This window comes from Leptosomus discolor, chromosome 1 (genome assembly GCF_034619465.1).
Source record: "Leptosomus discolor isolate bLepDis1 chromosome 1, bLepDis1.hap2, whole genome shotgun sequence".
NCBI classification, from domain to species: Eukaryota; Metazoa; Chordata; class Aves; order Leptosomiformes; family Leptosomidae; genus Leptosomus; species Leptosomus discolor.
The window spans coordinates 87,970,786-87,984,326 of record NC_141391.1 but is presented as its reverse complement, the minus strand read 5'-3'; the positions used below and the strand labels follow the sequence as shown (position 1 = coordinate 87,984,326).

At 42.7% G+C, this 13,541-nt stretch overlaps 1 protein-coding gene across 1 annotated transcript in view; it reads right to left on the bottom strand.

The window, feature by feature from the left end:
* The window catches only part of PHEX (phosphate regulating endopeptidase X-linked), a 105,513-nt gene that overhangs the window by 64,398 nt on the left and 27,574 nt on the right, over nucleotides 1-13,541 (bottom strand). The window contains exons 6-9 of the mRNA XM_086467578.1: nucleotides 13,049-13,117; nucleotides 8,508-8,624; nucleotides 3,898-3,981; nucleotides 3,442-3,587 (exon numbers count right to left, since the gene is read on the bottom strand). Coding sequence (XP_086323704.1) covers nucleotides 3,442-3,587; nucleotides 3,898-3,981; nucleotides 8,508-8,624; nucleotides 13,049-13,117 — 416 coding nt within the window. The remainder of the gene's footprint in view (nucleotides 1-3,441; nucleotides 3,588-3,897; nucleotides 3,982-8,507; nucleotides 8,625-13,048; nucleotides 13,118-13,541) is intronic.

Genomic DNA, 13,541 nt, shown 5'->3' with positions numbered 1-13,541 from the left:
GAGAAGATAACCTTGTCGCGTGGAGCAAAATCCAACACACACACACAAAAAATCCTCTCTGCTCTTTCAGTGAGACCAGAGCATTTGTTGTCGTAACCTTTCAGAAGAGTACAGTACATAGGACCCTATGTTAACTTCAAAATGCCTGCTACAGAAAGAAGTGTAGGCTCGCTCTTAACCAATATGACCACTGTTGTGATACACACTCCCAAAGGAAGTGGTAGAGAGCTTGTTTGCTGAGACAGTTAAAATTATGCCAGGGCTTATGAATATCTACTAAGGAACTCTCTACCCTGTCTGGGAATAAAGTAGGCTGCTCATGTAAGATTCTGTGAGTTTGTGATATTTTAATCAACAGACATGGTGGCAATTAAAGAGGATAGATTTAATATGAGATAGCTGGACAAATTAATTGACATTCTAAGAAAAAGATCCCTTTCACAAATTTTGAGATCTGCTTGAAAATTGTATTCAGAATTAAGTCATGAGTAAAATTATAAGTACTGAAAAACTTCTGTCTCTATTGCTAGAGGCACTAGTTCAAGTCAAATTATTGTAATTTCTCTCTCCAATTTTTCAGAGGCAGGCTAAGACCAAAGGAGATATAGTGCCCCCATCCCTCTCTAAAGAAAATTCCTCTTCTGCTGCAGGAATTACAGATTACTTTGCTAGAAACTGTCCCACACTGCAAAGATAGGGTAAGGCAAGGCAAAGGAAACCAGTTATTCATTCCGACATCCGTGAGAAAGATAAAGATGCTTCCTTCAACAGGATCCAACAAGGACATAATTTACTATACCCTATTTATGGCTCATACATAAAGCACCAGCGCATAGGTATCAGGGAAGGGATATAAGAGGCTTCTAACTGGTGACAGCCCAGTCTCCCCCCACACATATCACAGCTGTATTGGAGCTCTGCCATCATCTCATTGATACCACAGCTACATCTGTGTTTTCAACATACACCTCTTCTTCCTGTAATAGATATAAACTCCATTAAAAATTAGTCAGAACACTACAAAAATGAAGGAATCCCTGAAGACTTCTTATGAAGGTGTGACTGACTTCAGCACTGAACAGCTGACATGACTTAGGCTAGCTAGCCCAGGGCGGGCTGATGGAAACTCCTGCCGGCTAGTTACTCAGATTCTTGGGCAGCTTGCTACAGGCAGCCATGCTCCTGGGCTGGACACACAGCAGTGCACTGGCTTGGGAACTTCAGACAGACCTCTGAACCACACCGCCGCACATATTTCAGAATCCACACACTACTTGATTATGTGCAGCAGGGTTGTCAAGTAAATTACAGCCTTATTCTACTAAATTCACTCTACACCCTGCCAATGTGCTATTTTCTAGTAACATTGCCACGTGAATGATTTCACTATTCACGATTGTTCATCAGGTTCTCCGGGGGAGCAATTTTTAATACGATGATTGTAAGTTCATACGACTTGTCACCTCCATCATTGAGAACGGCTTCTGTAACCAGACTTAATTTTCACTCCATTCTTCCTTCCACCTGAAACAAACTTCACAGAGTAATTTGCCAGATCACTGAGGCATGAACCACGTTTTTGTGCCATTTTGAATAGCACCCATGACAGCAGGGTGCTCATCTGGGAAGGGGACACACAAGGCATTGGAATAAAAGTATAATTTAGGGATAGAAGGTTTGTAACTGAAAAGAATACGAACTTGGTGAAAGTGTCTGTTTCTCGTAATGGTGCTGCATCTCCCAAAATGACGAGAAGTTAATTCTTGTTCCAACCACTGAAGCACATCTAAAATTTTGGAATGCTTTACTACAAATTTGATTGGTCTAGATATTTACTGTAACAAATCAAATTCATGCTGTTTGCATTAATTTAACATTTAAAATATCATATGGACAATGACAAATGAGATTACCTAGAAGAAAATATCCTTATTAAGCTTTCAGAGTTCACCCTACAGGGAAATGTTAAGACCTCATTGTTAGGAGTTAGCATTAAGATGATTTCCTAATTTTCTTAGGAGAGATAACAAGGTTACTTCTGGAGCAGATTATGACATTAATTAATGACCATTGTCATCTAATAGATAAACATGATCTTTGTTATCATGCAGTGACCGTTTGGATGGATTTTATGTACAAGAATTTGAAGTTTGCTTGGGTTGAGTTTAGCACTATTTGCCATTTCTAACATTTTATGACACAAATTTCTTGGCGTAAGACTGAGTAGAAAATGCCTAAACCATTATCAGCTATAAGATATGCAGCATGAACATGCTGGAAAGCAGTCAATGCCTTTGCCCACCTCCCTAACCCTGTGAGGGTCAGGAAGCTGGTCTCAAGCTTTGCTGAAGACAAGTCTGGCCATTCTTTCTGGTCATTACTCCAGCCTCCCTCTGCCATGTCACATAGGCTGGCTTAACTACTCTTGAATACTCAGATTCTCCCCAAGTAAGACCCTAATAGACAATGTCTCCAGGTATTTACTCTGTAGTTACAGAATATATTTGCATGTAAATATATTTGTACACAGGGAATAACTAATTCTCTGTTGTCTTGCTACATGTGCATCCTCTAAATCACTGCTTTATCCTCACTGATGTAACCAACTTTGAGATACAAAGCATGGACAGCCCAAACCATTTAGAAGACTTTCTTCATAGATTAAGAATGCTGGTACACTAATGATATTTGTCTGAATTTTATCAAGAAAGGATGTTTGATGACCCATAGGCAGATCAGTAATTTTTATTTTTCATATTGTTTGATCTATGTGTTGTTTTTACAAGCACTATGAATTAATGTTAGCATTCTGCCATTGGAGATGTAGAGCAACAATATAATAAAGCTTCTGAATTAGTCTTTTTTTTTCCTGAAATATAAATTTAGTTGTGGCCATACTGTAGAATCAGCAAAGAATGACTTTTGGAGACAATAGCATAACAATAATTTTTTAGAAGTTCAGCAACACACCTCAGCAGAGAGCAAATTATCACAGAAAGCATTTAGATGTCATAATGACGCTTCTAAATAGGGTGTCATCTTCACATACACTTTTTTCATCACACTGCCCAAATCTGTCTTGCTTCCCTGTGCAAAGCATATCTACCATGTTTAATCTGAGCTACCTGTATTTTAAAACTATGTTCTACAAGTGTAAATGCTTTCACAAGATGCAAGACCCTACACAAGAGTTGCTGAATGTACCTGGAAAGAGCAGCTTTACTGCAACCTGTGTTTTCCATAAAAAAGAAAAGTGTTGAAACTGCAAGTTCCCCTGCTACACACAAACTAATATCTATACCCTCATTCAGACAAAACCAAACAGGCCTTTTGCCTAGAGACTTGATTCCAAGAATGTCTCAAGCACCTAAAAATCCCAGGAAAAGCCCAGTATTTGATGTCCCCTCATAACTGTTGGTGAAATCGTCATAAGATCCTTACTTTTTCCTTTCATTTTCTAGTATCCTGAATAAATCTTTGAAGTACTGGGGGACACGGACAATCACATTTTCTGAAGGACCTATATCTTTGAGCTCAGGATAGAGTCTGGTGTCAATCACTTTCTTGATGTATCCCAGCCAGTCAAACTGCAATGACAAAGAGAAGGCTGGTTAAAACAGATTGTGAAGAGAGATGATTTATTAATTAAGTTGCATCTTTGAGACTAATGGTTTCAAAGCTTTACTTATTAAAAATTTAGAAACTATTGCACCTTGTCATTACATGCGTTTTCAAACTTCAGTCAAGTTGTAACTGTATTTAAAAGAACATATACTGTAACTGAGTACACACATTCCTGGTGATATTCCTTTAATATGCTGCTCTGCACACTAAAAGCAATTTTAACTATATAGGTCAGACGTTAAAACCATAGTTTTGCAATTATCCCAAACTAACCTGTGGAATCATGGCACTGAGCTCTGATATGTTCATTTTATTGTACATCACCTCACTTGTTCGATTTTCATACGGAATCATGATCTGGAAAAAACAAAAAACAAACAAACAAAAAAAACCCCACAAAGACATCAAAACAAGGATTATCTTTCAGGGAATGCTCTTACATCACTACTGCCCATCATAATCCCAGTGCAGAAATAACCTCACCACCTGTTTTCTAAGCATCCATAGCATTAACTTGCCTTTCTGAGGATCGCGTTTAACTAAGAGAAATGGAACACGGTTCATTACCAGTTTAACTCCTTGCTGGGGAATTTAATGAGCTGCGTGTCTTCTTTGAACATATTCAACTCATTTTAACTCTGATTATACTAAGGAAATGCATGTGGATTCATAACAGATAAAAGCACACCTAGACCATTAATACTTATTCAATCTCATCACATGAGGTAGAAGCCAGCTCCAAACTATATGGTTTAAAAGGTCAAAGCTGAGATAGGTGGAAGCGCATCTCATCTCTTGGATTTGAACATGTTCTTGCCATGGCCTGACTCCATCTGAGGGAAAAGCCAGACACAGAGAAGTTTCTTCTCATTTTAACACACCATCCTGATTTCTGTAGCAGGAACCCTGGGTATATAGGCCAGACATGAATTAAAGCATTCTCCAACCAGGCCTCTCATCTGGGTGACCAGAGGAGCCAGGCCTCAGGATCCTCTGTGGTGTCAAAGTCCAAGAACATAACAAAAGATATCCTGAATATAAAGCAAGCCCTTTTATAAATGACAAGGGACCTTCAGATTCTAAGATGACAGTATGGTTCAGTAGAAAAACAAACCAATTACAAGATGTAGCTCAAAATTTTCTCAGCATTCAAGAGAAACAAGAATTCCCAATGGCAATTCCAGCTGCCCTCTAAGGTAAATCCTATACAACAGGCTGTATGCTGTGCAGTTTAAAGAGGACAGAGATTGACGCCAGACTAACCAGACAGCTGGCAGTTCTCCAACCAAAATTCTCCAGTGTCTGCAGTTTCACTATTGCTCAAGCGACACAGAAAAAAGTGACTTTCTTCTCCCTTTCCGCAAATTTCATTTTATCTGACAAAACTTTAAACTCTTCTTGAACCCATTTGCTCCCTTCCTTTCAAAACTTTCCCTCTCCCTCCAGTAATTCAAACCCAATTGAAATCTTCCTTGTGCACAACAAGCTCTCTCAAAGAATGCCACTCCTTCTTATATCCAAAGTATCCTCCCTTTACTCTTGCTGTCTCTTCCTGAGCACACAACTTCTCCATTATATACATTCACTTAAAGCGAACACAGAGGAACACAGAATACAGTAAAAGACTAAGTAACAAACAGGTCCTTTGAAATCATGGTAAGATGTTTACAAAAATCTCGGTGCTCATTAGGGATTATGCAACAATCCATGTCCTTGGACTCATGCCTAATATCTGGATATATTTTAAGAGGGTTATTCATACTAAAGAGAAATAAGGTAACCATGAGCAAGTATGGCTTATTGCATAACAGTATACATTACTGATCTTGAGGGCTGTTACATGATACATGTCATCTTATATGGCAATTGCACCTATATACTTTGCAAATTAAAGCCAAGACATTCGTTAAGTAAAAGCATTAGAGCTGCCAGAGGTGGTGATGTATCTTCTTATTACATCACCGATAAACAGAAGAAACATTTTCTGTTTTTCAGGTCTACTAGGTCACAATCTGCTCATTAATCCATCCACCCTAGGTAACTGAAGTTGAATTTGGGCTTTATTTAGAGGTTTGACAAAACATCGTCATTTTAGCGGAGAGATGGAAACACCGATTTACTATTATTGTGGATGGCCATTAATTCTGCACACACACACCGTTAAGAAGCATCACTGCCTTTCATCCTGTAGACTGCCAAAGCAGAATCCAGGGAAAAGTCATCTGCTGCATCATCTGCCCTGTACAACAGGCTTCTTTGTTAACAGGAGACCCAACATTTCACAGGGGATAACTTCTTTCCTTGACAATATGAAGAAATACTCAGCTTAGCTGGCAGTTCTGCAAATCAGTGTCAAGTTTGTAGACTAACTTTTGCTGGTTTGCCAACATTGAGGCTAACTCTTCTCTCTAGTTTTAGAAGAAGTAGAAATGATAGCAGATTTGCAGCTCCCAGGAGAGGGATTCCTGCAGTAGCCATACTGAAACAGGGATACAAGGAAGCAGAAATGCACCTTCAGGCTGCAACAGCCCTGATGCATAAATTGAACTCCACAATGGGGAAAAAATGTTACCAAGAAATCGGTGAGAACTGAGTACCAGATTTAAATCTGCTTAGCTTTTCTAAATTCAGTTGGTCCTCTAAATTAAAACTCATGGAGTTTCTCGTCCCTTCTCCCAGGGTGCCCCATGAAAGCAGCTCAGGAGCTAACTGTGGTGCTACTGTAACCAGCAACCTCTCATTACCAAGCATCAATATCCCACCTTAGTCTTGCACTGCTTTTAGACTGTTCCCAGAGAATTAGCCCAGCCTGCTTCTTGAATACACGGTAATGTATTCCTAACATAGCTGCTCGACACAGACTCAAATTCTGACCAACCTCAAAATTATAAAATCATAGAATCATAAAATCGTTTAGGTTGGAAAAGACCTTTAAGATCATTGAGTCCAACTGTAAACCTAACACTGTCAAATCCACCACTAAATCATTTCCCTAAGTGCAGGGACTCTGTAAACATGACAGTTCAATTATCTATCCAGCTGTGTGAACTGTTATGTACAACTAGACTGATATTGGACACGACCAGACTTCCAGAGCCGAATTGGACATCACTCAGAATCTAAGCCCAGATGGCCCTCTGATATCTGAGGACAAGCTGGAAAGCAAGGGGGGTTATTTTCTGCCGAATTCCTTTGCCCTTTAACATGACACGACCCTCGAGCAGATCAACACTCCCACCCAACTTGGTGTTGTCTGCAGACTTACTGAGGGAGCACTCAATCCCCTCATCCAGATCGCTGATAAAGTTATTAAACAGAACTGATCCCAATACTGAGCCCTGGGAAACACCACTTGTGACTGACTGCCAACTGGATTGAATTCCATTCCCTACAACTCTTTGGGCCCGGCCATTCAGCCCATTTTTTACCCAGCAGACCATACACATCCAAGCCATGAGCAGCCAGTTGCTCCAGGAGAATGCTGTGTAAAACTGTGTCAAAGGCTTTACTGAAGCCTAAGTAGACAGCATCCATAGCCTCGCCCTCATCCACTAAGTGGGTCACCTGGCCATAGAAGGAGATCAGGTTGGTCAAGCAGGACCTGCCTTTCATAAACCCATGCTGACCAGTGGGCCTGACCACCTGGTTGTCCTGTATGTGCCATGTGATGGCACTCAAGATGACCTGCTGCATAACCTTCCCTGGTACCAAGGTCAGGCTGACAGGCCTCTATTTCCCAGACCCTCCTTCCAGCCCTTCTTGTAGGTGGGTGTCACGTTTGCTGACCTCCAGTCAACTGGGACCTCCCCAGTTAGCCAGGACTGCTGATAAAGGATGGAAAGTGGCCTGGTGAGCACCACCACCAGCTCCCTCAGTACCCTTGGGCAGATCCCATCTGGCCCCATAGACTTGTCTGTGTCTAAGTGGTGCAGCAGGTCACTGACCATTTCCCCTTGGATTATGGGGGCTTCATTCTGCTCCCTGTCCCTGTCTTCCAGCTCAGGAGGCTGGGTATCCCGAGAACAACTGGTCTTACTATTAAAGACTGAGGTGAAGAAGGCATTAGGGCATTAGCTCAGCCTTTCCCTCATCTTTTGTCACTGTGTTTCCACCCACCTCCAACAAAGGATAAAGATTCTCCTTAGCCCTCCTTTTGTTGTTAATGCATTTATAGAAACATTTTTTCTTGTCTCTTGGGCTTTGGCCTGTCTAATTTTCTCCCTGCATAACCTCATGACATCCTTGTGGTCCTCCTGAGTGGCCTCTCCTTCCTTGTCTTTGCCTTCTGAAGAGTTCGTAGCCACCTATTGCAGCACTCCAGTTGTGTGAGACATCCCACCGTGTTTCCATGATTGCAACTATATCATAGTTTTCCAGCTGCACAATGGCTTCCAGTGCATTGGTGTACATGCACTTACTTCAGTTTCGCTATTGATCCCTCCGCCCTTTTGGGTGGAGAAGCCCCAATTCCTATGTGACCATTCTCAGGCACTTCCATGGTTTCTACAACCCTTGCATCTCTGCTGCTGCATGGATCTCCATCCCCTACCTCCACTGAGATGGCAGACTGAAGGACCTCGCTAGGACACCATCCCTCAAGCACTGGCATGCCGCCCCCCGGCTTATCTCTATTGAGCCTGGTTGACATATTAACAATCTTAAAAGACCAAGAGTATTTGGCTAAGGTTTCTTTCCCCTGAGAATAAAAAAATCATTTTAACTAAGGGAGGAATATTGTTCATCCTTTCTTCATCAGGATCTGCTTCTTTCTACTTCCAAAAACCACTGTTGCTAAGGTTATTGATATAATGGCTTTCCATTTTGAAAAACAATTGCACTATTTTTTGTAAAAGCTAGCTTCGATCCTGCATTACATTACCAACCTCAGCTATTTTAACTTCCAGTCTTAGAACTGACTTCATATCAGATTCGGCTCGTGAAGTGTTTGCACCCAGAAGTACTGCTGTATCAACCATGAACTGCAAAAAGGCATCTCGGTACTGTAAAGAAACAAAAAGAGTGAAATAACCACTGGATTTTCTTTTGAGCACAGCTGTAGCAGTAGACCAGAAATGCCCAGCTATAGCAAAGAGTATAATACTTTGTTCTTTCATGCCTTAGCAATCAAAGTTGTGCTTTCCTTACCTTGAATGCCTGCCGTCATCAAGTAAAAAAAGAGAAATAACACTGTAAACGTACTGTGTGTGACAGACAGTGATACCTGCTGTGGTTCACAGAGTATAAAACTCAGGAAATGCAAATGACACTTCTGGATTAGACTGACAACACTTAGAGCTTTTACAATGGGATTAGACAACATGTATGAGTGTATACAAATATTTTACACCAACTCATACAGTAATCACTGTAGGACTGATACCAGTGCAAGCTACCTCCCCCCCAGCATAATCTTTCAGAGATTTTGGAGGGACCAGATTGCTCCTCACCAACTCCTCCTGGCTCACAGCCCAACAAAATCACATCCCAACACATTCCTACCTCTAATCTTTTAGTAGATACAAATCTTTGTATCCTGGCATCATCTAGTCTGATACATGTGGCTAAAAACTTACTAACCCCTCAGGCAAGTCAACAGGGAAGTAATCCAGAGCAATGATTTATCCCCCATAAAAACCCAAGGTGTTGTTTTATTTGACCTTTGGGCTGCATGTGCTGGATACTGCCCACAGACCTTCATCGAGTGATGCGGGAAAAGGTGCCGCCACTGTCAAATATTGATATCTTAAAGCCTTTGATAAACATAATTGATCCACAACTGCTGTCTATAGAAAAGCAGCAAGAAACTAAGCTGTAGGAAAGAAAGCATAAAGAGGAGCAGGAAAGAGGAAATGAATACTTGAAATCTGTTGAGGAACTCTTGTTCCCTTCATTAAATGAATTCAGGTTAACTTGATAATAACCTGCAGTGGCTCTTGAAATGTGCTCAGCTTTCTGGTCACACTGAGCCCAAGAGGCAGGCCCAGAGGGCAACTCACGAAGGCAGCCCATGGAGATGGCAACTTCTGGACTCCACTTTGCTGAGTTGGTCTTGAGCTTCTGGGCACAATGTCTACGATCTGGGAACTCCTGGGTCCCACATAAAGGACACCAGGGCTCCCGCTGCCACCAGGTTAGATAAAAGCTGAGGTGAGGAAAAAGCTGAGGTGCCAGCTGCTAACTCTGGCAGCTGTGCTTGATCAAAGGGTGCCCACAGCCTTTCTTCTAGCTGACTCCTGATCAGGGAGAGTCAGGTACCCTTTGAGCCCATGCCAGACAGAGGCTTACATAAGAGCCAGCCCCAGAGCACAGCTCCCAGAGGCTGTCAACAGATGCAGCAGTTCCCAAAGAAAAGGTCAGCAAACTTTGTCTGGCATACCCATCCTTAGATATGGTGGTCACAGGCCACAGGACATGATCCCCAGGCACCGCTGGTTAACTGTCTGTTATTGGACTCTTGGACTCAGGTGGTGCTTCATAAGGAAGGATGCAGCTCTGCAAGTCTCAGGCTGTAGGGAGTGCCTACGGCCTCTCGCTAAGGCTGGGGCACATGGTCTTCTAAGATGCAGGAGGTATGCAGTTGCTGAGGAGCTGCACTGCCAAGTCAAAGCTGTGAGAGGTCAGCAGATCACACAGCCTGAGAGGAGATGAGAAAAATCAACCAGACCTGCCCTGAGACCCTGAAGCTTCAGAATCCTGGACTTCTAGCTGCAGCAGAAGAGCAGGAGGAGCCTGTGCCTATGGAGCTGGAAAGTGGAAACTCCCATTGCAATGAAGGCTGGAAGTCCACTTGTAGCTGATGAGGACCCAGGAGCGCTATCATTTGGAGTGCTGTGGCTGAGCCTGAGCCCTTCAGGACCACTAGAAGGAAGAACCAAGCAATGGTAATAAGAGACTCACTACTGCAGGGGATGGAGGCCCCCATCTGCCAATCTGATTTGTCATCTAGGGAGGTTTGCTGTTTCCTGCAGGTCTCACTTTCAAGATGTTGTGAAGAGGTTACCAGGGCTTATCCATCTCTCTGACTACTATTCCCTGCTGCTCTTCCTGGTGGGCACTAATGCTATTGCCAGCGGTGACCTGCAAAGTATCAAGCACGACTACAGGGTTATGGGAACAGAGGTCAAGGGCATGGGCCCCAGGTGGTGTTCTCCTTGATCCTACTCATGAGGGGCAAGGGACTGAGGAGGACATGACAGGTCTTGTAGGTTAATAACTGGTTGCACAGCTGGCATCAGCAGCAGAGGGTTGGTTTCTATGATCATGGGAACCCCTTTGAGAATTCACAGCTCCTTGGAAGAGATGGGATGCATTTGACTAAACAGAGCAAGAGTATCTTTGCCAACACGCTGGCCAATGTGGTAAAGAGAACTTTAAACTAGAAACAATGGGGGAAGCAGTGATTCCTCAAGAAACGACTAACGAAAGTGCGAATAGGGTAGGTAAGCCAAGGCCCAGGGTGATGGGAAAAGAAGGGACATAATCAACAAAACAGAGCTGAAATGGAACCATTTTGAGCGTAGGTGTGTAAAGAAGGAAGCGCCTACAGGACAGCCTTATAAGAAAAGCTCTTAAGGCCATACTGAAGAATCAGCATGACTGGGTGTCCCTTGGAAATACCTTCACACTAATACACACAGCTTGAGGAACAAACAGGAGGAGTTAGAAGTCTGTGTGGAATTACAGGGCTATGACCTCACTGGGAGCATGGAAACATAGAGGGATAACTTGTGTGACTGGAGTGCTGCAATGGGCAGATACAGGATTTTTAGGAATGACAGGCTGGGAAGGTGAGGAGAGGGAGTTGTCCTTTATGTAAGAGATCAGTGTAAACACATGAAGCTCTAACAGCTTCTCCAAGCTCAAGAAAGGTTCATTCTGACCAGTAGGAAATCAAGCAAAGTTGGTACTTTAGGAACTTCTCTACTCTGAGGTACTTTTAGGAACTTCTTTACTCTGAGGGTGCCAGAGCACTGGAACAAGCTGCCCAGGGAGGTTGTGGAGTCTCCTTCTCTGGAGATATTCAAAGCCCGTCTGGACGCATTCCTGTGTGACCTGCTATAGGCTAACCTGCTTTGGTGGGGCAGTTGGACCAGATGATCTGCAGAGGCCCCTTCCAACTCCTACCATTCTGTGATTCTGTGTGATTCTGTGGTAGGAGGCCTGCATGAGTATGTGAGGAGCTCCTAACTAAGTTCAAACATAAGAAGGAAGTGTATAAGAAGTAGAAGCACAGATAGGTGACCCAGGAGTATAGAGCTGCTGACAAATCTTGCAGGGATATGGTTAGGAAAGCCAAGGCCAACCTGAAGTTTAATCTGGCAAGGGATGTGAAAACCAGTGAGAAAAGTCTCCAGAAGTACATAACAGCAAAAGGTAGACCAGGGAGAATGTGGATCTGCAGCTAAATGGAGCAGGGTGACAAATGACACTGAAAAGGCCAAGACTCTCAATGCAAACTTTGCTCCAGTATTTACTGGTGAGACTGGCCTTCAGGAATCCCAGGCCCCTGAGACCAGAGAGGAAGTCTGGAACAAGGGGAGCCTGTCCTTAGTGGAAGAGGACCAGATTGGGGAGCAAAATGAAGTAAATCCAGTGCGTCTGATAGGTTACAGTCATGAGTGCTGAGGGAGCTGGCTGATACCAGTGCAAGTCCACTCTGGATAATACTTAGAATGTCTTAGCTATTGGGAGAGGTTCCTAAGGGCTTGAAGAGACCAAGTATCACCCCTATCATCAAGGAATGCAAGAAGGAAGATCCAGGGAACTAAAAGCTGGTCAGCCTCATATCAATCGCTGGGAAGGTGATGGAGAAAAACCTCCCAGAAACTGTTTCCAAACAAATGAATGATAAGGTGATCAGGAGTAGTAAGTCTGGATTTATGAAGAGGAAATCATACTTAACCAGCCTGATAACTTTCTATAATTACATTTACATCTTGTTGGATGAGGGCAGAGCAGTTGTGGTTGTTCACCAAGTTGAAAAAGTATGGGTTAGAGAAGTAAACAGTGAGATGGATTGAAAATATGCTGAGTGACCAGGTTCAGAGGGTTGAGATCAGCAGCACAAAGTCCAGTTGTAGGCCAGTAACTAGTAGCACACTCCAGAGGTCAACCGTGCTTGAGGGCTGGACAAGATGAATTCCAGAGGTCTGTTCCAATGGAGAAGAAAAGCAGGGTGGGGGGACTTCAAACATTATCAAAAAAAAAAAAAAAAAAAAAAAAAATCTTCATTTGAGAAACTTTGTTAAGTGTGGTTTTGGTAGTGGTGCTTGTAGTGGCAGTGCTTTCTGATAGAAGATATCCTGAAGAAACCAAATCTGCAACCACAAACCTTTCTCACTTTGGAGCTCAACAAAACAAAAGCAACAATTAAAAAAACTGAGGGGAAAAACTGTCACTTTGATTTCTGGCTAATAATACTTACAGATTTGGCTTCTGTGGTGTTTTCTAGGTAATCCTCTCGAGATGCAAGAGAGAGGCTTGCTTGGTCGAGCTGTTAAAAATAACAAGCAGCAGCATTTAATAGGTAAATTCATTAGAATTCAAAGGTATCCCTATAAGCAACCTTGGAATAGTTCATGTTTTTCTGGCAATTACAGGAGATGTGTGTAAATATCTAATACATAATACACTGCACCAGCCCGAGTTCCACAGGATTTCAAAACAACAGAAAAATGCTATCCTGTGCTGACAGACATTACCTAAATCACATTATCGTGCTCTGGGGAGCCTCAGATGCCCTCTGCAATATCTGAGCCACCTACTGCAGCAAAGAATTACTTACATGACTTATGTGTTTATGGTTCCATTAGCGAGTAGATAATGCAATAGGCCTGGTTCTACAGGATCAAACAGTTGGTGCTGACAAACATGCATCCTATACATATTTCAGGGACACAAGAATCAGCCTGGGACAA